We start from the raw sequence: 27245 nt of genomic DNA on the forward strand, positions 1-27245 counted from the left end.
TAACATTAACTAAACAAGTAAAGGACCTTTTTGATAAAAACTTTAAATCTCTAAAGAAAGAAGTTGAAGAAGATATCAGAAAATGGAAGGATATCCCATTCTCATGGATAGGTAGGATTAACATAGTAAAAATCACAATCTTACCAAAAGCATTCTACAGATTCAATGCAATCCCCATAAAAATTCCAACACAATTCTTCACAGACTTGTAAAGAACAATACTCAACTTCATATGGAAAAACAAAAGACCCAGGATAGCTAAAAAACATGCTGTATGATAAAGCAACCTCTGGAGGCATCACTATCCCTGACCTCAAGCTCTACTATAGAGCTATAGTAATAAAAGCAACCTGGTCCTGGTATAAAAACCGACATATGGACCAATGAAACGAATTGAAGACCCTGACATTAATCCACACACATATGAACACCTGATTTTTGACAAAGAAGCCAAAACCATACAATGTAAAAAAAGAAAGTATCTTCAACAAATGGTGCTGGCATAACTGGATGTCAATATGTAAAAGATTACAAATAGATCCATATCTGTCACCGTGCATAAAACTCAAGTCCAAGTGGATCAAAGACCTCAATATAAATCCTGTTACACTAAATTTAATAGAAGAGAAAGTAGGAAGTACTCTTGAACGCATTGGCTCCGGAGATCACTTCCTAAATATAACATCAGCAGCTCAGACACTGAGCACAACAATTAATAAATGGGACCTCTTGAAACTGAGAAGCTTTTGCCGGGCAAAGGATACGGTCAATAAGACAAAAAGACAGCCTACAGAATGGGAAAAGATCTTCACCAACCCCACATCTGACAGAGGATTGATCTCCACAGTATATAAAGAACTCAAGAAATTAGACATCAAAATACTGAACAATCCAATTACAAAATGGGCTAAAGAGCTAAACAGAATTCACAAAACAAGAAACAAATGGCTGAAAGACATTTAAAGAAATGCTCAACATCCTTAATTATCAGAGAAATGCAAATCAAAACAGCTCTGAGATACCTCCTTACACCTGTCAGAATGGCTATGATCAAAAACACTAATGACAGTCAATGTTGGAGAGGATGCAGAGCAATGGGAACACTACTCCACTGTTGGTGGGGATGCAAACTTGTACAACCACTGTGGAAGTCAGTATGGTGGTTTCTCAGAAAATTGGAAATCAAACTACCTCAAGACCCTGCCATACCACTCTTGGGCATATACCCAAGGAATGCTCAACCATACCACAAAGATACATGCTCAACTATGTTCATAGCAGCATTATTCGTAATAGCCAGAACCTGGAAACAACGTAGATGCCTATCAACTGAAGAATGGATTAAGAAAATGTGGTACATATACACAATGGAGTACTATGCAGCAGAGAAAAACAAAACAGCATGAAATTCACAGGGAAATGGATGGAACTAGAAAAAATCATCCTGAGTGAGGTAACCCAAACTCAGAAGGACAGACATGGTATGTACTCACTCATAAGTGGATTCTAGATAGAAAGCAAAGAACAATCAGACTGCAACCCACAGAACCATAAGGCTATATATATATATGACATGGAGGATCTTAGGATGACTGTTGCTTATAATAAGATCTGGTTTTACGCAATTACTGAGCAACCCTCAATGAAACATCACAATATTAAGAGCTGCCAGCTTGGGTCATGCTGGGATCAAGAATAATAGGTCTTAGCAGTTCGTGTTCCTGAAGAGAATTTGACATCGCTGCTGCCATTGTTGCTGGTATAACAGTGGCAACCACTGCTATTACTGTTTCGGGGATTGCCATTTCATAATTGGTTACTGCAGCTAACACAGTGTGGACCCTGGAAGCAAAAGTAGCTACCACAGTGAATTAATCTTTCATTCTATTGGGCATGACAAATTGAAATCAATAGTTATATACAGTTCAATTGGCCTTGAAAGCTATAAATTTACAAACTCAAGTTCCACTTGCTCTCAGGATACCATCTTACAAGGTCTCCAATTTGCAGTAAAACTCATTAAGGAAGGGAATGGCTCAGTTGCCTTTAACCTACCAGCTATAGGTGGATTAAGACTTCCGTTAGTCTTTTCTGAGTCAAACACAGAGATTGCAAGCCCAGCACCACTTAGAGATCTTTGGCAACAGTCAACTCTGCAGCTCTCACACAATTGAACCTGTATGATAATGAGTATTCAGAGACGGGTAATGCCTAGGGGGGGCACTCACCAACCTAAGACAGAACACCTGTGTGTCCTGGACAGGTGTCTCCATGACGGATAAGGTGACCTGCTGATGTCCCTGGCAGCAGGACCAGGACTTATCCCAGACGCATGAACTGGCTTTTTGGAGCCCATTCCCTGTGACCTTGCTCAGCCTTGATACAATGGGGAGGGGCTAGACTCTCCTTCAACTTGGTATGCCAGACTTTGTTGACTGCCATGGGAGGCTTTATCCACTCTCAGGAGTGGATGGGGGCAGAGTGGGAGGGAGGTGAGGAGGTGGGAGAAAGGGAGGGAGGGGGAACTGTGGATGAGTAGCTGATGCTTTCAGGTGTTGAACCATCTATACAGCCCTATGAACATGTCATAGCAGTAGGTGTGAATAGATGATCCTGATTTCATGTTTACCTCAGCCTTGATCACCTGCTGTGGCTATCGCTCTGTGTAAATAAAGTTCTGATTGGCCAGTGGCTAGACAGGAAGTATAGGCGGGACAAGAGAGAAGAGAATTCTGGGAAGTAGAGGCTGGGGAGAGACACCGCCAGCTGCCGCCATGAGAAGCAACATGTAAAGACACTGGTAAGCCACACGCCATGTGACAAAGTATAGATGAACAGAAATGGGTTAATTTAAGATAGAAGAAGTAGATAACAAGCAGCCTGCCACGGCCATACAGTTTATAAGCAATATAAGTTTCTGTGTGCTTTCTTGGTTGGGTCTGAGCGACTGTGGGACTGGCGGGTAAGAGAGATTTGTCCTGACTGTGGGCCAGGCAGGAATACTCTAACTACAATCACCCAAAAGAAATACAAAATTGACAGCACCCAAAACAAACATAGAATGGCTCTGAAAGAAATTTCCAAGCCCCATTTCCACAAAATGAGGAAAGAATACAAAAAAAGATGAGGTGAGAAACTGACAGTACAAATCTTTAAAGTGTTTGATAGCTTGATGAAAGCAACAAGACTGAGTTTATCTCCAATGCCGTAAATGAGCAGCAATGTGAGCCCACAAGGACAATTGTCAGGTGTACCCATGCTGGAGTTTATACCTCCTGTAAGGAGAGATGAGGAACTTGCATGCATGAAGACTGTCTTGTCTGAACGGTATGGTATTCTGCTGTCTTGATACTTGTAAAACTTTCAGTTAGGAACCCTGAATGGTGGTGACTCCAAATGACATCCAAATTGTCAGGAGATCCTGAGACTTAAAACAGAAGTCAGTAAGGCTGGGGTAATCAGGCATTTACAAAGAGCTATGGAGTATAGAGGTATTGTTAGGGAGGGAGCTTTGGATGTGAAAGCCCAAGATCAAATGACCAGAGAAGAATGCTTGGGTTGTAACTGAGGACAAGCTAGCTTCTATTGTGTTCTCTGTATACACTCAGCTGTGGTGAACAAGTGCACTCCAGGTCTTCAACACTTCCTGTTTTTGACAACTATATGTAGCTGTCAGTGACAATTCCCTGCAGTCCCACAGTTTGTGGTCCTAACTTGGGCCTTAACACTTTTCAGTCCCCATCTTGTCAATCCCTATAACTTACATTTCTGGTACGATTAAGGGTATTATAAAGAGACATTTATCTCTCTCCCTTTAGCAAATAACTAGTAAAACAGTGGACCACAAGAAATTCTAATTTCCCTGGGAATCTCATTGTGGGAAAAGACTGAATCCTCCAAGATGAGAATCTCTCTATTGAAAAAACATTTACTTCTTATCTGATCACCTTGCAGGAGAAAGAAGCTGAGAAAGTGGGAGGGTTTTAGAGATTGGAAAAAAATCATTATATGGCTTCATTAGATTACTTAGTTTTGCATATCTTTGCCTTCTATTTAAACCTGTTTGGACCCCAAGCATGGATTAGTTACCTTATATTTTCTTTATTATTCCAAATCAGTCAAATATTATGTTTTAAATTTTCATTAATAATTTGCTTTTTTCCCTTTTCTATTTTCTTCTTTGTAAAGAATAGTATAACTATGACTCCCTGTCTGGCCTGAAACTCACACTATAGACTAGGCTGTCCTAGGACATAAGAGAGATCTGTCTACCTTACCTCCATAGTGCCTGAATTATAGGTGGGGATATCACCTCCCAGAATAAGTTAGTTCATTTAATTGGCTTTCTAAGGATATATGGCTGAGCCTGGCTAGTTAGGGTCACCAGGGCACAGGTTCTGGTCCTATCTCTAGTAACAGAAGAAGGTTCCCACCAAATGCAGCCTTCCTGTCTTCCACTATCTTCCAACTATCAGAACTTCTATTTTTCTTTATTATTGAGTCTGTTATAATTTATCAATGACCTAGGAAGAGTTCTTTCCTTATTCTGCAAATGGTGAAACCCAGGCTCCTAGAGATAATTAGTTTTTGAATATAGTTAAGTGTAACTGCTCATGTTCCTCATCCATCAATCTAATGCGTCACTAAATACATTTGAAGCCACCTAAGCCAAGCATGTTAGCATAGGCCTTTAATCATGGTACTTAGAATGTGGAGGCAAGAATTCCAGGTTTTCAAAGACATCTAAAATGAGAATGGCCAATGAGGTATGGTAGGAGGACCACAGAACCAAGGGAGGCTATGATTGGCTCAGGAGAGTGTCCATAGTCTTCCCCACAGCTCCAGACCTTCAGGGCCATGGCACCTGAAATTGTTAGCTGAGGTATTTACCACCCCAAATTTTCTATTCTTGATAATGTTTCCTGTCCAAGGCAGCATAGATCACTTTGGGGTCATACTCTCGTTGCTCATTAAAGAGTAGAATTCTCCTGTAGGTGGGAGAATTAGCCTCAGTCAGGGATGAGCTCCCTTATTGTATATCCAATATAATGCGTTCAGCCCTGAAACCCTATAGACACATCCAATAGAAATGGACTCAGCAGATTTTATTCATATATTTGTACATACATAATCATACATGCTTTACAAGGAAGAAATTGGAAGGGAAGAAATTGGATGAGGGATGGAGAAAAGACAAAGATGGGGGAAATTTTTGCTTAAAATAAATGTTAAATGAAGCTGCATATAGTTACAACTTAGCAGTTAAGAGCACTGGGTGCTGTTACAGAGAACACAGGTTCCATTCCCAGAAACCACCTGGCAGCTAGCCATCTTCTGTAACTTCAGTTCCAGGGGATCTCATACCCTCTTTTGGCCTCTGCAGGTACTGTGCACAGATTCCTGGAGACAAACAACCATATAATTAAAATAAAATAAAGCTCAAAAATGGAATTTCCTGTGGGAGCCTACTAGGTTTCCTAGTGACTGTACCTAGCATAACTGCATAAGAGGTTGATTGGACCATGAGCCTGGGTGCCAGGGTACTGTAACTAGCAAGGGGGAGGTCTTTTGCTTCATCCCTTAATATTGTTATAAATAGACCTTTGGAATAAAGTTCTGGGCCAGTGGATAAGAATCCAGGCTCACATAAGTCTATCCTGTGTTTTTTCTCTCCTTTGTATTTCTAACTAAGTCTCTTATCCTTCATTCTTCAAGAGTCCCTGGGGTAAATAAGTGTGGGAGGTGGCCCTCCATGATTTCCTACAGTGATGTCACAGCCCTTAGGCAGACAGCAGGCATTGCTAGTTAAAGTGAACTCTCTCAGGTCCTGCATGGAAGCAACTGTACTTCCTCTGAGGCGGCATGCTCACAGGCAAAAAGCAGCCTTATTCTGAAGTTAAAATAGCTCACCTAAGAACAGCATACATAGTGCTAATATGTGACTTTTCCTTGATGTTTTGTGTGTTTGTGTTCTCTGTCCTTTGTATGTGTGAGAATTAAAGGCAATGAGATATCTTTTAAATGTGTTGATACATCTTTTAACTGTAGATCATAATGTATGATCTAAAAGATAGATAGAAATCTCTATAAATCTGTATCTGTCAAAGTGGCTAAACTTGTAGTCTCCTGTCTTTATTTAAATTGTTCAAAGTATAACCTGGGTCCTACTACTAAAAGAGCTATAGAGATGATATCATATATGGAATGTAAAATGTGTTCTAGGCTGGCTCCTCTTTGAGCATTATCCAAAGCTTGATTCCTGCTGTTATTAAAGAGATTTTTGTTTATTAATCATTTAATTATGTGGAGTGAATTCTCCTTGGGAGGACATATTAATTTGAGAACAGCTGTACATCCTGCCTTTTAGAGAATGTTTCTGACATAAGCTCTACTATCTTGACTCAAATGGCCTTTCTTCCAACTTATTGCTCTCTAGGACAATGACCTTACTTTGCTCTTGAGCAAACCAACTAAATTCTTAATGGACTGTCCCACCACTGACACCCTTTACCCTTTAGAGGCTGTAGTCAACCGTCGATTGCAGTCCCAGCAAAAGGATTTGTGTGTGGAGCATGGCTTCTGCCTTCGGTCAGAATAGGATGAATAGTTTATTGTGTATACTGCATGGGGTAAATAATATAAGGATATCAGCTGCTGGAAAAGGACCTGATTGTAGCAGGTATAGTGATTTTGTAATTTTTCATCATGTATTAATTCATGTCATGTGAATGAAAGCAGACCAGATTGGTGGGTATCCAATTTTGGGAGGTTAATGAACATCCACTTTCCAAGCAGGTGGCTCTTCTTTGCATATTTGTTAGGTCAGAGGGTTGAGACAGGCCATTGTCTATAGGTGTGTCTGGTTATAAATCTCAGCAGCTAACATTTCACACAGAAGCAAGGTCAAACAAAATGTATTTTACTAATGCAATTTGCTCTACCAGAGTGTGTCAGTTATTGATTTCACTTTTTAAATTTTCTTCAAATGCATCACTGCTCCAATTTCTTATTTGTTTTATTCTCCAATGTTTCCCAGTCATTAAGAATTTCTTTCCTTTTTTTCTCAGGTGCTATTGATTATTTCTGTTTAGAGCAGATTCTCCATTAGTTTAGGGTAGCTTCACACTTTGATCATTTAATCCTGCCTCTTTTGCCAAGAGCTTCAAAGACAGTCCTGCCACTCCTTCTAGTCTGGGCCTTCACTAGTCAGTGTGAAGGAGAAATATACTGGTAGATGAGAGTCCTCCAATCTCTCTGGCTTCTATTGGGAATGTATAAATGAAGAGGAACCTGTGTAACTTTAAAGCAAGTGTAGTCACAGCAAAGAAAGGGATGGGCAAGAAAGAGGTGAAAGCTTTCCTGTTGTGACAGTAGTGGACATTAGCAGTGAGTACTAAATTAATGAATCTTAGATGATCACCAAGTGTCTTGACTGGTCACAGACCGGCAATCAAGAATCTGGATAAAGAATTGAACTTTCATGAAACCAAATTACTGTAGTTCCTCTAGTTCAACTAAAATAGAAGATCTGGATAAATTGTGTGGCCCTGCCTAACAGAACTCTTATTTTCCATGTTTAAGATTTGTACAGCCTGAAAGAAATGGTGTGAGTATTCCTTGGTGTGCTCCAGTTCAAGCCACTACTCCCTTGATCATGTGGTCACATGCCACATGTACATCTACATAAAGCCTGAGAAAGTTTAAGGGTTCTAGGCACACAAAAACAGAGCTAAGAGCAGCTTCATATTTCATGTCTTTCATGCAGGCCACGGTACAGAGACAAGTCCCCTGGCCTCTGTGGTGGTATGCAACTCAAGCTGCAACATAGAGTCTTGCAGTCACAAACAGGTCATGGTACAGAACCTGCAGTGAGTTTAAGGCTTGCGCTCACACTGACAAAAAGGGGTTAAATATACATAGTAAAAACAAATTTATACAAAAAGGCCTCTAAAAGCATTACAATATGTTTAAAAAATGTGTAGGCTTGGGAGAGAGAAGAAAGGGGGTAGATTAAATGATAGCAAAGTCCTTACAAAAGAACTAGAGTAATAAAAACATAAGACCATGTTAAAATGGGAAATGCACAGAGTCTGGACTTTATATTTTATTGTGTTTTCTTTGGATTTTTTGACTGTTAATGAACTAACTGGTAAAAGACATTTGATTATAAAATCTGCTAAATTAGATATGTTACATTGGGAAAGAGGTTCTGCTTTTATGTCCACAGGAAAGGAAAGGATATGGATTCATTTCAGGTAAGAAAAATCAGGTTTGATTGAGGAAGACTCCCTGAAAATCCTGACTAGAGACATAGAAAATAAACCTAAAGTAAGTACAAGACATGTGATGTATATTTTACCTGCTCAAACATAAAACAAAAAATTATCTTTGGCTGGCTTGTTTACAATACACAGTTTATATTAATACTGAGTTTTAGAACATATTTTCAGAACAAGGGGACCAGACACCATTAAAAACAAATGGCCCAGATGACCTACTATCTCAATATACCTGTTATAATTTCCTCTGAGTTCTGCAGCCAAAGCAGCTTCAAGGCTGCTGGCTAAGATGGACCAACCTCACAAAATACTCCAGTCAAGACTTGACCATAATTCCAAATTTTCTCAGGGTCCCCATAAGATAACCAATGTGCCCAATCAGCAGGAAGTAGTCTAGAGAACTACATCCAAGTTCCCAAAATACTGTTTATGAATGTTTCTTTTCATTTAAAGGGATTGGTTATAAATCATTATTGGTCATAGTCAATCTCTTTTTAAAGAAGAAAGGGGAATATGATATAAAAATGATAGAGAAGGGGTAGATTATTGAATCTACTTTAATCCAAAAGACAACTATTAATCTCAAGATATTTAAGTCAATTTTGTCATACTCTATGTATATTTTTCCTCCTTTTAAAGGTATTATGTTTATGCAGCTCAATTAGAAATGTAATGTAGAGCTGGAGAGATGGCTCAGAGGTTCAGAGCACTGACTTCTCTTCCAACGGTCCTGAGTTTAATTTCCAGCAACCACATGGTGGCTGACAACCATCTATAATGAGATTTGATGCCATATTCTGACATGCAGGCAAAACACTATACATAATAAATAAATAAATAAATACATACATACATACATACATACATACATACATACATACATATTTTAAAAATAAAAATGCAATGTATAATTTAAAGATGCAGATTAATAGTCATCTATAATAATCAAACTTATACTCATGTTAAGTTTCCTAGGTATACAAAGATATGTTTCAGATAAATAATCTTCGGATACTTCAAAGACCTACAGAATATAGCATTTAAAATGTTTTAATAACATTGAGACACATCTGCTCCTGGCAGCATCAATGTACAAAAAGATGATGGGCATCAAAGAAAATCTGTATGGGGTTTGTTTTCTTTATGACAAAAGCTAGCCATGTTGTCAAAGAACCTGCCATTGACTCAGTTAATGATAGTTATTGGCCAGATTGGAACAGCAGGATGCAAGAAAGGTGACTGCCAAACCTTGCCAAGATAAGGTAAGACAGTTCTTAACTTTTTTCCTGCATCACAAGAAAGTCTGTCAGATATGCTAGGTAGGCCTGTAGGCCAAAATTGCATGCCCTGATGTTACAGAGGAAACTTGGGTGTCTGTCCAGGCAGCCAGCTGTTTCTGTCATTTCTTAAACTTTTTGAAAGTTGCTTGCTTGTACTTCCTGCTTACTCAGATATTATTATTTTCTTCTCAGGTCTTTGATGGAGTTAAAGACTAAATAGTTATAGTTTCCTTAATTATGATAAAGAATAAATTAGATATAAAACTTTAGACTCACCAAGATAGGATAGATAATTGAATGTTTTCTCTGCTTTTGTCAAATAAAAGACTAGATATTGTAACTGTAATTCTTGCTCAATGACTATTTGTTATTTGTAACTTTACTATATTAAAGTTAAAGCCTTCCTTTTTTATTAGACAGAAAGTGGGAAATGCTGTAGGAGGATCCTTCTCTATGCTGTGAATGTGTGTTGCTCTCATTGGTTAATGAAAAAAGGTGATTTGGCATATAGCTAGGCAGAATATGGCTGGTGGGATAGCCAAACAGATACACAGAGAAGGAAGGGTGAAGTCTGGAGATGCCAGCCGGCTGCCCATGACCCAAGATGCCAGAGAACTGGTAAGTCATGGGCCATGTGGTTGTACATAGATCAAGAGAAATGGGTTTATTAAAATGTAAGAGCTAGTTAGTAATAAGCCTGAGCCATCGACCAGGGATTTACAATTAATATAAGCCTCTGTGTGGTAATTTGTGAAGTGACTGCTGGGTATAATCAGTCACACAGGATAGAAAGCTCCACCTCTATTTATAATCTACTGAATACCTGAAATTGGAATCCCCAGAGTCTGTCTAACTCCAGATTTTTGCAGTCTCCAGATTGTTAAGGGCCAATACAACTTTCCACTGTACCCCTTCTCAGGTTCAACATATCTGATGTAACAGCATCTGATATAAATTACCTACGATCATTTAAAAACAAGAGCCTGAATTTATGAATATCTGTATAAATGTGGCATCATGAAATGAATAGGGTAGTGTTCCTTCTGCTTCTATTTTATGGGAAAATTGAGGAGTATTGGTTTCAACTCTTTGAAAATCTGGTAAAATTCTGTTAAAACTACCTGTCCCTGGGCTCTTTTGTTTTTGTTTTTTAGGTGTGTGTGTGTGTGTTTTTTTTTTTTTTTTTTTTTGAATGATTCGTTTTATTTTACTAGAGTTATAGGTCTATTTACATTGTTTATGTGATGTTTATTGAACTTTGGTAAGTGGTACCTACCAAAAAAATTATCCCTTTCTTTTAGAATTTCCAATTGAGTGGAGTACAGCTTCTTAAAGTACTTCATTATGATTATTTGGCTTTCCTTATCTGTTGTTATGGCTCTCTTTTTATTTTTTATTTAAATAATTAGGATATCCTCTATGTCTCTTAGTTTGGATAAAGGTTTGTCTGTTTTTTTTGATTTTCCCAAAGAACTAAATCTGTGTTTCACTGATTCCTTGTGTTTTCTTTGTTTCTATTTTATTAATTTTTATACTCATTTGATACTTTCTTCCTGTCTACTCCTCTTTGGTATGTTTATTTCTTTTTGTTCTAGTGCTTTTATGTGTGCTGTTAAAGTGCTTGTATGAGATCTCTTCATTTTTTTTATATCCAGCTCTAACCCATGGTGGTCTGATAGGATGCAGGGAATTATTTCAGTTTTGTTGTATCTGTTGAGACTTGAATTGTGTCCAAGTGTGTCATCAACTTTGAAGAAAATTCTTGTGGTGCTGGGAGGTGTATTCTTTTTCTTTTGGTGGAATATTCTGTACTATCTGAGATTAATATGGTTTATAAAATCCATTAGTGCCAGTATTTCTCTGTTTGGTTTCTGTCTGGATTACCTGTCCATTGTTGAGGGTGAGGTATTGAAGTCTACCAATATCAAACCCTGTGTGAGAATCAATGTGTCATTTAATCTGTAGAAGTGTTTCTTTTACAAAAATGGATGACCTTGTATTTGGGGCATAGGTATTAATAATTGAAATGTCATATTCATGGAGTTTATCTTTGATGAACAAGGAGTGATCTTCCCCATCTCTTGATTAATTGTTTTTGAAGTGTATTTTGGTAGATAATAAAATGGCTACACAAGCCTCCTTCTTAGTCCCAATTGCTTTGTATGTTTTTCCTATTCTTTACCTTTTGGTAATCTCTATCCTTGGTGTTGAAGTGTGTTTTCTGTATGTGGTGAAAGGTTGGATATTGTTTTTGAATTCCTACTGTTCATTTGTGTCTTCATTGGGTAATTGAGGCCATTGATATTGAGAAATATCAGGAATAATGATTATTAATTTTTGTCATTTTTCTTGTTGTTCTTGGTGGTGGTGGTATGTGTATGAGAGTATGTTTGTTTGGTTTGTGTGTGTATGTGTGTTTTCCTCCTTCTGGTTTTGCTGATGTGAGATTATTTATTTACTGTGTTTTCATGTGTGTAGTTTCCGTGGGTTGGATTTTTCTTTCTAGTACCTTCTATAGTGCTGGATTTGTACATAGATATTGTTTAAATTTGACTTTATCATGGAATATGTAAGATGAATTGGTAAATGGTCTTACTAATAAAAAACCCAGAGCCAGACATTGGGGTGAAAACTGAGATCAGAGGAATAGGACAAGCCACAGCCAACCTCATCTTACCAACTCCTTAGCCTCCAGAGAGACCAACTTTCTCTATACTCATGCTTATATCCTTTCTCTGCCCTGCCATCTCACTTCCTCTCTCTGCCCAGGTATATCACTTCCTGTCTCTCTGTACAGACCTCCAGACCTCTATGATTAACTATTGCTCAGAATTAAAGGTGTGTGCCACCATGCCTGGCTCTGTCCCAGTGTGGCCTTGAATTCACAGAGATCCAGATGGATCTCTGCCTCCCAAATGTTAGTATTAAAGGCATGTGCTAACATTGCCGGACTTCTATATTTAATATTGAAAGGATGATAATCGGTGCTGGTGTCAGTGCCAGTTACCACCTGGAAAGGTCACAGTCATGACAGAACCCAGTATCAGTATTCAGAGCTTTATTAGGAGGAAAAGGGGGAGGCAGTGGGGACCAGGCTTGATGAGAGAAAGATGGTAGGGTGGGGGAAGAGGGGAGCAGAGCAGAGAGAGTGTAGGGTCTGCATCTGACTTTTAAGGTGTAGATTGCATGACCATACTGTGTGTATGTAGTCGCCAGTGCCCCCTGATGACTTAAGACTCAAGACCCTGAGCTGCGCATGTGCAGGAGTGAGGGCAGGATCCTAACATTCTAGACTGTTTGTTTATTATAAAAAAAAGTGAGTAAATAGGAATACTGGTGTCGTTTCTCCCAGAAAAACTGCTTCCAGCTGACTTGGTGGGTGGCAGTTGGCTCTTGGGACGGGGTAGGGAAGGGGGCCTTCTGAGGTAGACAAGCATCCTGGGATGGTGGGCTGTCCTGCTGCCCTGGAGTCATCCATCCCTCTTGGCTTGGCACTCTGGCTGCTTTTGTGTCTGACAGAATGCTGGTGAGACAGAAAAAGCCTGAAGTAGATCTGACCTGTCCAGACGGATTTAAGCTGGTTTCTGGAGCTTGGGAAAAAATTTTGAACATGTTAAGAAGCAGGCATGAGAAAATTAGTGACCACTGTAGTGTTTAGTACTCTGCTTATATTGGTCAGTGTTAATGAGAGAGACAGAGAGATTGGAACATGTTTTTAAGCTTTATCAGAGACAGATTATTTAAGGCACCTGTTTCCTTTACTAGTTTAGCATCCAGGAGACACAGGTGATCAATTGTTGAGAGCATTTAACAGTAATAGATGGTTATATTAAAGTCCATTTTTGTAGAGCTCAGATACTTTTGAGTCTGGGGATGTAAATATCTTTTAGCTGTTACAGTTTCTTACTTGATGATTCCTAGATTCCAGTTCTATGGTGGTCCAAAGCAGCCATTAGCTGAGCAGTTAATTAGAAAAGGGAACTGGGAAGAGAAAAGCTTGTGGTGCATGAGAACTTATTTCTTTGGAATTAGGGGCAAAGCAGAGATCAGGACCCTGTCTGTGTGCATGAGGAGAAGTACTTCTGACAGGTCAGGAGTGAGGCACATGGAGGGAGCAATGAAATGGAAGTTCCTATCTTAGCTGGAAAATCTTTCTCATTAAGTAACCCTGAAAGTACAATTAAATCTGGTAGGTAAGTAAGGCTGTCCTCCCTACTTAGACAATAGGGAAACCAGAGGTGAGACCCCAAAACTCCCAGGACTGGGTTAGTGGCTCTGGTGTCCAGAAGGAAAGAAATGGATCACTTCCATACTGCATTCTGTGTTTCCTGCAAATGAGCCTGTGGCCAAGCCTAGAGGTCTGCTGGAGGTCTTTGTCCCCCTGCCTCTTGGTGCCTGGGTGCTGTCAGCTGACTAGTTGTCTTTCTAGGTGGCACTTTGAATGAGGCTCAATTGATAACCTGGCAGGGTATGCACTAGCTTGTGTGGTCTTTCCCCCCCTGCATTTAAAATAGGGACCCAACAGCTTTTGGGAGCCAGCGTGTGCCAGCACTTGGCAGTTCTGTTATTGGGCTTTTTTCATCTCTCCCTGGTACACCTTAAATGCCACATTTGAAACTTTCATCTGTGGGGTCAGGAGCCTTGCTTTCCAGATGCTTAAGTTTTAGCCCTATGTTGGGGTTGGGGAGGTCTGGGGAACAAGAGACGGATTTTACTCCGTGTCTTGATTTTTTTTTTTTTTTTTTTTGATGTTTGCTGACTTGGGGGCAGCTTTAGGAAGACCCAGCAGGAGGCAGTCTACAAACTGATCTCTGGCTACAGAGCCATCCTGATTACTGTAAACTATTTGCATGGATCCTAACCTGCTTTCAGACCCATCTGTGTCTCTCAGGGCAGCTTGAAAACAAGTGGGAGGAGTTAAGGTGAGTTAAAGCCCGCCCAATGCCAGAGAGGGGAAAGCAGAAGTCAGAAAGACAGAAGTGGTTGCACATGGCAGGGAAAGAATCAGAAACGGAGGAGAAGGGTTCAGAGCTTCAGTAGAAAGCTTGGGATAAGGTAACTCTTTTCATTTGCTCATTCACTGGCAGAAGTTAGATAATTCCCATAAAATATTGGAGTTGAAACAGCCAAATTTACTGGTACTCACCCCTATTTCCCATGGCCGCAGTGCCAAGAGAGAAAAATAAGAAATTAAAATAACAAACTGGGATCAGACTCTAGTCCCAGTCATCCCTGAAGTAGAAGGATCTATGAATCAGCATAGGTTATTCCCCACTTCGTCAAGAGAGGATTAAGGGCTGGGAGCGTACATAGCATAAGGACCACCCGGGAGTCTGACAGCATTGACCCCTTCATCAAGAGAGAGAATGAGTCAGTGCCCGCAAAGCCCAAGGACACCCCCCCCCCCCAGGTCTGGCATGAGGAATATAGCTCAGGCTATAGTAGTGGGAAACTGGGAACTCACTAATCAACATATCATGATTTCCTTAAGTTTATTGGTTTGGAGACTTTCTCTGGAGAAACAGTCTTAATTTACTATTCTTGATCTTAGAGCTTATCTCTCATCATTTCTTGGCATGTCTGTGTTTTCCAGATGTTGCTATCATCAATGTTTTTGTTTTTGCTATTTACGTTATTGATGAGGTTGATACATTGGTTTTAGGCTTGTAAAACCTGCTCATATATTATTGTCTCTGTGTCTTAATTACTTCCAGATGACAACATATCAGAGCCTGGAGTCATCTGTGGGAACATCAGTTGAGGATGTGCCCCCATTAGAATGGCTGGTTGCTAAGTCTTCAAGAAATTTTGTTGATTGACGATTGAGGTGTGAAAGCTCTGAGGGTGCAATAGACTAAGAAAGTTGGCCTGGACTGGATAAGAGAGCTAGCTGAGCATAAGAAAATTCCAAGTAAGAGAAAAGGCTAGGAAACAAAGATTCCTCATATGTTTTGCCTCCAGTGCTAGCTTGAATTTCTATCAATATAACAGAATGTGGTACACCAAAAGTGATTTTGTTGCTGCAAAGAACCTGAGAATGATGACTGTTGGAGGAATGTTGAAGATACCCAGATTTAGATGACAAAAGACATAGAAAGCTACACACAAAGCTTAATCAGCTAGTCTTAGAAGACTTGAGATAAAGGACTGTGGGGAGTAATGCAAACAGTGGAAGTCAAGGTCACAGGATCTTAGTGGAAAATAGACTCCATGATAAATTAAGCTAGAGGTCATTTGTGGGATATTTTGGCCCCTAACCTTTCTTATTATGCTCAAGCCCCCAAGAACTTGAGTAAGGCAGAATTAAAAAATAATGGGGCTGATATCTTAGATGGAATACTAACTCTTGGATGGCTATTATGATTCATTCAGGACTACAGTGAAAAAATGAACAAGTGGGTCAAAAATAAATAGAAAGTCTGTGGGTTGAAGACAAAAACAACACTAGGTAGTTCCATTTGACCCTCAAGTGCTGAACAGTTTCAGGGGTTTTAAGGGAGATTATTACCATTAAATAGAAGGGCCTTACTCTACACTGGCAGACTAACAAGGTGCCATAACGGCAATAATCCATCCTTCTATGCCGTAAGTTAAGGGAAGAATTGAGCAAAGTGATTCCCAGTCCCAGGAAGCAACTTCATACAAAGCCTGTTGCAACTCTGGTCCAAGCATGGCAGGGTCCATCACAACTTAGAAGCCAAATTTTGGGGGAATCATTGATGTTTAACTGCTTCTGGAAACAAGAAAGATGCAAACTTTAAGGCCATACATTCTTACTGTGTATTTTCAGTTCAGCACTGTTGTAGGCATCTGTGTTTGGTATAGTAAGAGCTCCAGTGAGGAGACTTGATGCTGTGATAATGAAGCCTGGTTTGTATTTTGAGAACATAAAGTGCTGAGCTATTTAAGCTATGAGACATCTTCCAGGGAGAGCTGCATATATGGAGTGGAAGTAACCAGAGATAGAGATATAAGGAAAGTTGTAGAGAGAGAGACATCTAAGCCCTTTGAATCTGAAGCCTTATGTGTATGACACAGAGCTACTGGATTTGATGGTTGCCCTGCTGGGTTTCAGCCTTGCCTTGGTACAATCTTCCCCCACTATGTCTCACTTCTTCTCTTTTGGAATGGGAATGTCTATTCTGTGCCATTTGGATGTTTGAAAGGTTTAACTTGTTTTCTGATTTTACAAGATGACACAGTCAAGAGATTGTCTTGAGTGTCAAAAAAGACTGGACATTTGGACAGTGTAGGGGCTGTTGCAGAGTATGAGGATCATTGAAGTGACTAAATGTGTTTTCTTCATAGATGACCCTGAGCCTATAGTGACCTGGGTCAGCAGCTAGTTGACTGAATAAAAAGCTATCATATAAAATCAGGTATTTGGACATGTGTCTCTCCTTGGTGGCTTTGTTTGGGTTGTTTGTAGAACCTTTAGTAGGAGGAATCTTTCTAGATGAAATTCCACATTGGAGATAGGATTTGAATGTCAATAGCCTCTACCCATTTTCTGTTCTTTGTATCTACTGTGTTATGGTTGAAACAGATCAGCCAGCTCCCTTCTTGTGCTATCATGAGTTCACCACTTTCATAGATGGTATCTCTAAATCACACAATATATTCAGAATTGAAGCAATTGCTATTAAATCTTAAGCCATTTTGCTTGCCTGAAGTTTTAAATTTTATTGTTTTTATTCTTGTTTCTGAAGATGGTTTGTCTGAGTAGCCCTGGGTGTTCTGAAAGTTGCTCTGTAGACAAGGCTGGCTTCAAAATCAGAGATTCACCTGATTCTTGCTCCTACATGCTGGGATTAAAGGTTCGCCAACATTCCTGGTATTGGGTGATGAGCCTAGAGTATATATTTTTGTACATGTCAATCATATACTGTTTTGCTGAGCTTCACTCTCAGCTTTAATTTTGAAATTTGGCAGAGGGTTTTGTTCTTTTTCCCAAGATGGTAGTATTATTCATGACATTAATACTGCCTAGGCCTTCTGAGTCATTAGATTACAGGTGTGTGACATTCATCCTACTTGTGTTTGTTTTAATTTTTTAATAAATATGATTCTTTTACCTGTATATATGGATATGTACCAACCATGTGCTTGGTCCTCACAGTAGTCAAAATATTGTCTTGAAATCCATGAGCTTGGAATAGTTATGATAGCCCATGTAAGTACTGGCAATTTAGCCGACCTTTATGCAAGAGCAGCAAGAACTCCTAACTTCTGAGCCATCTCTCCTGCCCTGTGTTGATTATTTATGATCAAAATTTATATTGTTAATGTTTTCATCTATATATTTGTAAGTGTTTAAATGCACAGTTCCTTTTAGTAAGGTTTATTAAAATTACAGTTTAAACTGGAACACTTAATATTCCTGAAAGATGAATACAGAACTGGAGTGAATGTATAACTCTTTGTAGGAACTTCAGTATTTCTTCCTAACTTTTTTGTTGGATTGATTGATTTTTGCAGTGGAGACAATATTTACTTAATATTTACTTCTTGATGTCCAGGAACTGATTGCATAGCCTTGGCTATCTATCAACTCAGAAGCAGATATATCTGCCTCTGCCTTCTGAGTGCTGAGATTAAAGGCATGAACCAATATACCCAGCTTGCTCATCTTTTTTGTAGTTAGTTATAGCATGAATCTTAACAGGTCTTATTAATAAAATCAAACCTGAGGCCAGTTATTGGGGTGAATGCTGGAAGATCAGAAAAAGCAGAACAAGCCACAGCTTCCCCACCTTGCCAATTCCTCAGCTGATCATGTTTCCTCAGACTGGAAGCTTCTGAGTCCTCATCCAAATGAATCTCAGCTGAACTGTGCTGCTCAAAAGCCTAAAAGCTTAACCAGTTAAAAGCTTCTAGTTTCTGGTCTTCTTGCCTTATATATCTTTCTACTTTCTGCCATCACTCCCTGGGATTAAAGGCTCACTTCTTGGCATTAAAAAGGCATGTGTCACCATGCTTGGCTGTTTCCATGTGGCCTTGAACTCACATAGATCCAGAGGGATTTCTGCCTCTGGAATGCTAGTATTAAAGGTGTGAGTGCCACCATTTTCTAGCCTCTATCTAATGGCTGTTCTGTTCTTTGACCCCAGATAAGTTTATTAGGGTCCACAATATTTTGGGGAACACAATACTGCACAGTTAGTAATTGTTTATACAATTTCTCTGATGTGTACTCAATACTGTTGATGTGTTTGCTTGTCTCTCTATGTCTATTAATAGGTAATTTTCTTGCAATGTGATATCCCATTCAAAGTGTTCAGAAATGATAGAGGTAAACATTCTATTCAATTTCCTTCTAAAATGACTTGATGATTATATTATAATGTCTATGTCATAAAATAAGGGTGGGAAGTAGAGGAATTATATGACTATTGTCAAAGAAGTGTACTTTTACAATATTATCAGTATTATGCTTTTTGTTGTATATATATGGCATATTTATGTTTGGCATATTTTAGGATGCAGTGACCTATAATGATGTGAATGTCACCTTCACTCAGGAAGAGTGGGCATTGCTGGATCCTTCTGAGAAGAATCTCTACAGAGATGTGATGCTAGAGATCTATATGAACCTCACTGATATAGGTAATGCTATAAATTTTCCTTCACATTTAAAAATAAGGGGACAACTTTTTTTTTTTTTTTTTTGGTTATTGATGTGCTTCTCTAATGTTGATTGAGAATGAGGAAGAATGGGGTGAATAAATCATGCATGGTTCTAAGGATCACTGATGATAGTAACTTCAATTTTGCACAATTTATAGTACTATTTCATATATTTCCTCATACTATATTTTAGGCTACAATTGGGAAGATCATAAAGTTGAAGAACATTGTCAAAGTTCTCAAAGATACGGAAGGTAATTTTTATGTACAAGCTGATACGAATGTGCCTCTGGAGATATTTTAATGTATCTGGAAGTTTTAAAGAAAAGTAGCAGTGTAAATAATCACAGCTTAAATTGCATTGATGATTGCTCACAAACCCATATACCTCAATGACAGGTAAGTGAACTGTGTTTGCAAGTCATTCTTTTAAGAAGACAAGCCAGGCGTGGTGGTGCAAGCCTTTATTCCCAGCACTCGGGAGGCAGAGGCAGGCAGATCTTTTTGAGTTCGAGGCCAACCTGGTCTACAGAGGAAGATCCAGGAAAGGCTCAGAGGTACAAAGATAACCTGTCTTGAAAAGCCAAAAAACAAAAAACAAAAAAATAAATAAATAAAAACAAGAAGGAAGACAAGAAATCAATGCCTTAACATGTATCACCATTTGAATCATAACTCCATCAGAGCTATTCTGTAGAACTGCCAATACATTTAGTTTCATACCACTCATATTACAAAAGGTTTACATGTTGACTTATGTGATAAGTGTATGTCCAAAACCTTCTAATAAACAAATAGTTCATAGTAAAACCAGTGTTACTCTTAGTGGTTCTATCATTGCTAAGTTTAGTGAGACGGGTAGTTAGAGTCGAGTTTAGTGAGAGTTTTTGTGGAGAAACCTTAATTCCTATACCATGTGTATGAGGAACAGAAAGTCAAACTGTGTGAATGCAATTTAGAAATCTTTTATTTGTTATTCTTCTTTTAATAGGTACATCATATGTTACTCTGGATACAAGCCATATATGCATAGTTGTAGACACATTTCTAAATGATCTTATTAAAAAACATGGAACCAGATATATATAGAGAGAGATCAAGGTAATAGGGAAAGCCTCAGCTAGCCTTACCTCACCAACTCTTCAGCTTCCAAATACAAGTTAATTCCTGTCTACCCATGCCTATATGCCTTGATGTTCTGCCATCTGATTTGCTTTGTCTGTCCAGCTACATCACTTCCTCCTTCCTGCCTAGCTCTGTCACTTTCTGTCTTTCTGTACAGACCTCCAGACCTCCATGGTTAACTAGTGTTGGAATTTGTTTGCCATCACACCTGGCTCTGTTTTCAGTGTGGCCTTGAACTCACAGAGATCCAGACAGATCCCTGCCTGCCAAGTAATAGCATTAAAAGCATGTGTTACCATTGCCTGACTTCTTTGTTTACTTATTATAGCTGTTCCTATTCCTTTGATCTCCAGGCAAGCTTTATTTATTAAAACACAAATAAAATATCATCACATTTCAGCACAAATAAAATTTCACCACACATAGTGATATAGAAAGAAGCAATGTACCTCTCTCCATCTCAGAACAATTAGTAGATATGTAGTAGTCCTCATGTTGAGTAGACTTGCTGAATGTAATTCAAATTTACAAGTAATTGGTTTTCCAGCTTCAATGGAAATACATCAACAAACACATTGCAGAAAAGCTCTATGAGTACTAGTATTATGTAAATACTTCTGTTTGTCCTGGTTCATTTTACAAATGTAGTATGACTTACAGTATAGGAAATTTATCAATGGAATAAGTGGGGTAAAGGTCTGAATTCTACCAGTTGTCTTCAAATATGTGAAAAATCTCATAGAAAAAATATGCCATAAATGTGATCCAGGTAGTAATGGCTCTTACCATTATATGCATTTTCAATTATGCAAAATAATCTTTAATGAAGGGAAACAACATGAGTGTAAGCAAAGTAATAAAACCTTAAGATCTGATTCCTCTTTACATTTAGACCAAATTGTAAAATTAACTCATACAGATACAAAGATTCAACAGTGTAATAAATGTGTTACAGCTTTTAAATGTGCCAATTATCCTTGCAGGCATGAAAGAAGTCATACAGGAGAGCAAACTTGTGAATATACTGAATGTGTTAAAGCATTTTCATATCATAGTCTTCAAAGGCATGAAAGAATTCATATTGGAAAGAAACCCTATGCAGGTATTCAATATGGTGAAGCCTTAACATCATATAATAGACTCCGAATACATAAACATACACATGCTGGAGAAAAACCCTATGAATGTAATCAATGTGGTAAAGCATTCACATATCATAGTCTTCTTCAAATGCATGAAAGAACACATACTGGAGAGAAACCCTATGAATGTAATCAATGTGGTAAAGCCTTTGCACGTTATAGTCATCTTCAAAGGCATAAAAGAACACATACAGGAATGAAACCCTATGAATGTAATCAATGTGATAAAGCCTTTGCATGTCATAGTTATCTCAAAATACATAAAAGAACACATACTGGAGAGAAACCCTACCAATGTAATCAATGTGGTAAAGCCTTTGCACGTCACAGTAGTCTCCAAATACATAAAAGAACACATACTGGAGAGAAACCCTATGGATGTAATCAGTGTGGTAAAGCCTTTGCTCATCACAATTCTCTTAAATGGCATAAAAGAATACATAGTGGAGAGAAACCTTATGAATGTAATCAATGTGGTAAATCCTTTGGACAACAAAGTGATCTTCAAATGCATAAAAGAGTACATACTGAAAAGAAGCCCTATGAACGTAATCAATGTGATAAAGCCTTTACACAACAAGGTCATCTTCAAAGACATTTAAGAACACATACTGGAGAGAAACTCTATGAATGTAATCAATGTGGTAAAGCCTTTGCATATCATAGTTATCTCAAAATACATAAAAGAACACATACTGGAGAGAAACCCTATGAATGTAATCAGTGTGGTAAAGCCTTTGCTCATCACAATTCTTTTCAGTGGCATAAAAGAACACATACTGGAGAGAAACCTTATGAATGTAATCAATGTGGTAAAGCCTTTGGACAACAAAGTGATCTTCAAGTGCATAAAAGAACACATACTGAAGAGAAACCCTATGAATGTAATCAGTGTGGTAAAGGCTTTGCACAACAAGGTCATCTTCAAATGCATGAAAGAACACATACTGGAGAGAAACCCTATGTATGTAATCAATGTGGTAAAGCCTTTGGATGTCATAGTTATGTCAAAATACATAAAAGAATACATACTGGAGAGAAACCCTACAAATGCAATCAGTGTGGTAAAGCCTTTGCATATCATAGTTATCTCAAAATACATAAAAGAACACATACTGGAGAAAAACCCTATGAATGTAATCAATGTGGTAAAGCCTTTATATGCCACAGTAGTCTCCAAATACATAAAAAAACACATACTGGAGAGAAACCCTATGAATGTAATCAATGTGGTAAAGCTTTTGCGTATCATAGTCTTCTTCAAATGCATGAAAGAACACATACTGGAGAGAAACCCTATGAATGTAATCAATGTGGTAAAGCCTTTGCACAACACAGTTGTCTCCAACTACATAAAAGAACACATACGGGAGTGAAACCTTATGAATGTGATCAATGTGGTAAGGCCTTTGGGCAACAAAGTAATCTTCAAATGCATAAAAGAATACATACTGAAGAGAAACCCTATGAGTGTAATCACTGTGGTAAAGTCTTTGCACAACAAGGTCATCTTCAAATGCATGAAAAAATACATACTGGAGAGAAACCCTATAAATGTAATCAATGTGGTAAAGCCTTCGCGTATCACAGTTATCTCAAAATCCATAAAAGAACACATACTGGAGAGAAACCCTATGAATGTAATCAGTGTGGTAAAGCCTTTGCATATCATAGTTATCTCAAAATACATAAAAGAACACATACTGGAGAGAAACCCTATGAATGTAACCAATGTGGTAAAGCCTTTGCATGTCACAGTAGTCTCCGAATACATAAAAGAACACATACTGGAGAGAAACCCTATGAATGTAATCAGTGTGGTAAAGTATTTGCATATCGTAGTCTTCTTCAAATGCATGAAAGAACACATACTGGAGAGAAACCTACATGAGTAACTTTTAATATTTAATTGTTCTGTTAAAGCCTTTGAATATAGCATTAGATTTTGAGGATCTGGAAAAACTCATGCTGAAGGGAATCTGAATATAAAGGATTTGGTAGTATTTTTAGCCAACCCTCTTACATTACACAAAATTAGTTATTCTGGAGAAAACAATCTGACAAGTTTCAACAATTGGTTCAAGCAATATGAGGCCTTCTTTTTATTTTGTTTACACCTGCAAGCTCACATGGACACAAGGCCTATGAATTTAAATGATAAAGTAACTTTTATATTTCATAATTCTCAATTACATGAGATAATGAATCCAGGTGTAAAACTTGTACGTATATTGGTGCCTTTCCTGTTGCTGTGGTATAACATCATGTCTATATTTGCTTGCAAAAATGTTTAATTTGTCCTTGGATTCCAGAGCAATACAGGATCACCATGAAAGTGGCATGGAAACAAGTGTCAGACATGGCAGCCAAAGTAGGGAGCTAAAAATTCATATCCTTAACCTGCAGCATGAAGCAGAAAGTGTAAATTGGAAATGGTATGCAGATGTAAACTCTCAGGCTAACCACCAGTGAAATATTTCTTCTAGCAGGGCAGCATTTTCTAAATCTTCAAACATGATATCACAGACTGAGAATGATTGATTTCCCTGACCTCAAGCCTATATGCTTGCTTTCTATTACATGAACCAGTTCATGAGCGAGAAAAACCCTGTAAGCCTTTAGATGCCTCAACACCTATGTTACAGGAATTATAAGAGAAAAACATTCATGAGTGAAAATTAGTTTAAAGATTTGTTTTAATTTTAATTATGCTCTTTCAGTGTGTCTTTGTGTGGGTATGTGCATGTGCATTCTGTTTGCCAAACAGGTTAGACCCTTTTTGTGGCCAAAAATTACTAGAAGTCATCAAAAACCTGACATTGGTCCTGGGAATAAACTTATATTAAGGGCTCAGCCATGTCTCTAGTCCTGTAAATTATTCTAAAGCTTTTTTTAAAATATATCATCTTGATATCAGGAAATAGAGAGGAACTCATACAAGAGAAAAACCCTGTTCATGTAAATGATTTAGTAAGGACTTTAGACATCACAGTTGTCTTCAGTTTCAAGAAAAAAACTTGTTTCATCTCCTTTTCATCTTAGCCTTGAAGTAAGTAAATTATTAACCAAGTTCATTTTGGGGTACCTGCCTCAATCTTTTACCCCAGGCTACTCTTGAAGAGTGAGGGATAAGAGATTAGATAGAAGTATGGAGGGAAGAAAAAAAGAAACACAGAATAGCCTCAGGAGGGCCTGGATCCTTATCCACCAGCCCAGAACTTTATTCAAAAGAATTTTTATAGCAATGTCAAGGGGCAAGGCAAAAGACCTCTCCCCCTTGCTAAATACAGCCAAATGCAGAACCTTCCAAACACCTGGTCCCGGGCCCGTAGTCCAATCATCTTCTGCAGCCCTGCTGGACAAAGCAAGCTCAGATCTCACTAGGAAACCTCTGTGGGCTCCCACAGTTCACTAAAGACTATTATGAAGCCAGGCAGTGGTGGTGCATGCCTTTAATCCCAGCACTCAGGGGGCAGAGCCAGGCAGATCTCTGAGTTTGAGGCCAGCCTGGTCTACAGAGCAAGCTCCAGGACAAGCACCAAAACTACATGAGGAAACCCTGTCTCGAAAAACCAAAAATAAATAAATAAATAAAATAAAATAAAATAAAAGACTATAATGAAGATCACATTGTGGCTTCTATTTTGCAATATTTGAGGTATGTGTGGCAAACCTATTTGGTGAAGTTTATTTTTTGGTCCTTTTATTTCTTCTGTGGCTTTTGTTCATCTTCTATTTTGCTTTCACTTAGTGAGAGGTACTTTTCTGCTTCAGTGTATAGAATGGGATGGCCATCATCTAAGTGGTACATTTGTATTTAAATATTAGGCAGTGTGTGATCATACTTTTCAAGGTAGTATGTCTGTTAAGGGGTACTTGGTTTCTGGTCTTATTTTTCATATTTTTTTTTTCACAAATTTCCTTGAAATGTTGATTGTTATCCAGCCTGGCTTGCTTGTTAGTAATTAGTCAAAAGTACATTTGAACTCATAATCCTCATGTGTCAGTCTCCTGAGTATAAGTCTAGGGGTGTATGATGTGCTCCCAATGTTTGGTGTTTTGTCAACACATATTAAGAATGTTAATGTTAAAATGCTTAATAGAAGAGAATATAAGAAGTAAATACCTCATGTGTGCATCCAAAGAAACATTTTCATCTATCTAGAAGAAATGTAATGAAGTAGCATAATCAGCAATCAATTGTATATTTCTCAATATAACTGATGTACTACTATATGCGTATATTATTTGAAGTTCCATGCATCTTCATGTCCTCATCAGTTATCCATTTCACATAATATCTTGAAGTATTGCCTTCTAAGGGAATTTTCCAGAGATGCTAGATAATATAATGCCATGAGATTTATTTTTTAAAAATCTGTTGTGTGTTTGTGTAATGTGACTATTGGTTTTAGGCCTTGACAGATATATGGAGATAAAAAGATAACTCTGTCAGGTCTACTTTTGTCCAGTTTCATATGGTGATCAAGATGAGGTTACAGCCTTGCACAACACAGATATTTCCTTTTTTTTTTTCATTTTTCTTTATTAATAAATTTTCTACTCACGCTATATACCACCCACAGATCCCACCTCCTCCCTCCTCCTCCCCCCAGCCATTCTTCCCAAGCTGCCCTACATCCCCCAAATCAAGGTCTCCCATGGGGAGTCAGCAGAGCTCAGCACATTGAGCCTAGGCAGGTCCAAGCCTCCTCCCACTGCACCAACGCAGCACACCATAGACACTGGACTCCCAAAAGCCTGCCCATGCACTAGGGTCGGATCCTGATCCCCCTGCCTGGGTGCCCCACCCCAAACAATTCAAGCCCAACAACCAACTTCCATATCCAGATGTTCTAGTCCAAATCCATAGGGGCTCCACAGCCACTAGTCTACAGTTCATGGGCTTCCACTAGTGTGGCCAGTCATCTCTGATCTTAATGTCCCCCACCTGCAGAATCCCCCCTCTCTCTCATTGATTGGATTCCCAGAGCTCAGCCTTGTGCCAGGTCATGGATCTCTGCATCTGCCTCCATCAGTCACTGTACAAAGGCTCTATGATGACAGGGTATTCACTAGACTGGTCACCAGAGTAGACCAATCCAGGCACCCTCTGTACCAATGCCAGCAGTCCAAGGTGGGGTCATCCTTGTGGATTCCTGAGTGTCTCCCTGGCACCCTGCCTCTTCCTATTCCCATGATGTCCTCATCTATTATGGTATCTCCCTCCCTGCCCTCCCACTCTGTTCCTGTTCCAGCTCAACCCTCCCATTTCCCTATGTTCTCATCCCCTATTCCTCAACCTTTGCCACCACCACCCCACTCCCAGTCTGCTCATGTAGATCTCATCCACTTCTCCTTTGCTAAGCCATCCATGTGTCCCTCCTAAGGTGTTTCTCTGTTAGCTATCCTCTCTGGAGCTGCAACACAGATATTTCTAACATAGCTGTCTCATTAATGCTCAAATAAGATTAGGTGAAACATTACATCAGTAAAATATTGTCTTTTCAGATTATAAGCATACTTTGAAGCATAATGGAAAACAAGAGAAATTGAATAATAAATCCTATTTCCAATTGAAAATGATATACTTAGATCTCTTTTGTTTTCCCGTGTGTGTGTGTGTGTGTGTGTGTGTGTAATGTGTTAGTTTATTCTGAGGACTAAACACTTGTTCATAACACTTTCTCAGAAACACAAATGAATGCCAGAGAATAGTTTCCATGAGTTAACTTGGTTACTGCTAAGTCTCAGGTTCTGAGTTCAATTTCTAGGAAACCCATATTACTCTA

General features: G+C 38.6%; 1 protein-coding gene across 1 annotated transcript in view; it reads left to right on the forward strand.

Annotated features, from left to right (window-relative positions):
- Positions 1–24618, forward strand: part of LOC118593680 (zinc finger protein 431-like) — a 56773-nt gene extending 32155 nt beyond the window's left edge. Inside the window, exons 2-6 of the mRNA XM_036203128.1 lie at positions 19039–19165; positions 19380–19440; positions 21295–21782; positions 22035–23321; positions 24383–24618. Coding sequence (XP_036059021.1) covers positions 19039–19165; positions 19380–19440; positions 21295–21782; positions 22035–23321; positions 24383–24495 — 2076 coding nt within the window. The 3' untranslated portion in view covers positions 24496–24618. The remainder of the gene's footprint in view (positions 1–19038; positions 19166–19379; positions 19441–21294; positions 21783–22034; positions 23322–24382) is intronic.
- The last annotated feature ends 2627 nt before the right edge of the window (positions 24619–27245 follow it).

The sequence above is a fragment of the Onychomys torridus genome, chromosome 12, assembly GCF_903995425.1.
Source record: "Onychomys torridus chromosome 12, mOncTor1.1, whole genome shotgun sequence".
In the NCBI taxonomy this organism is placed as follows: domain Eukaryota; kingdom Metazoa; phylum Chordata; class Mammalia; order Rodentia; family Cricetidae; genus Onychomys; species Onychomys torridus.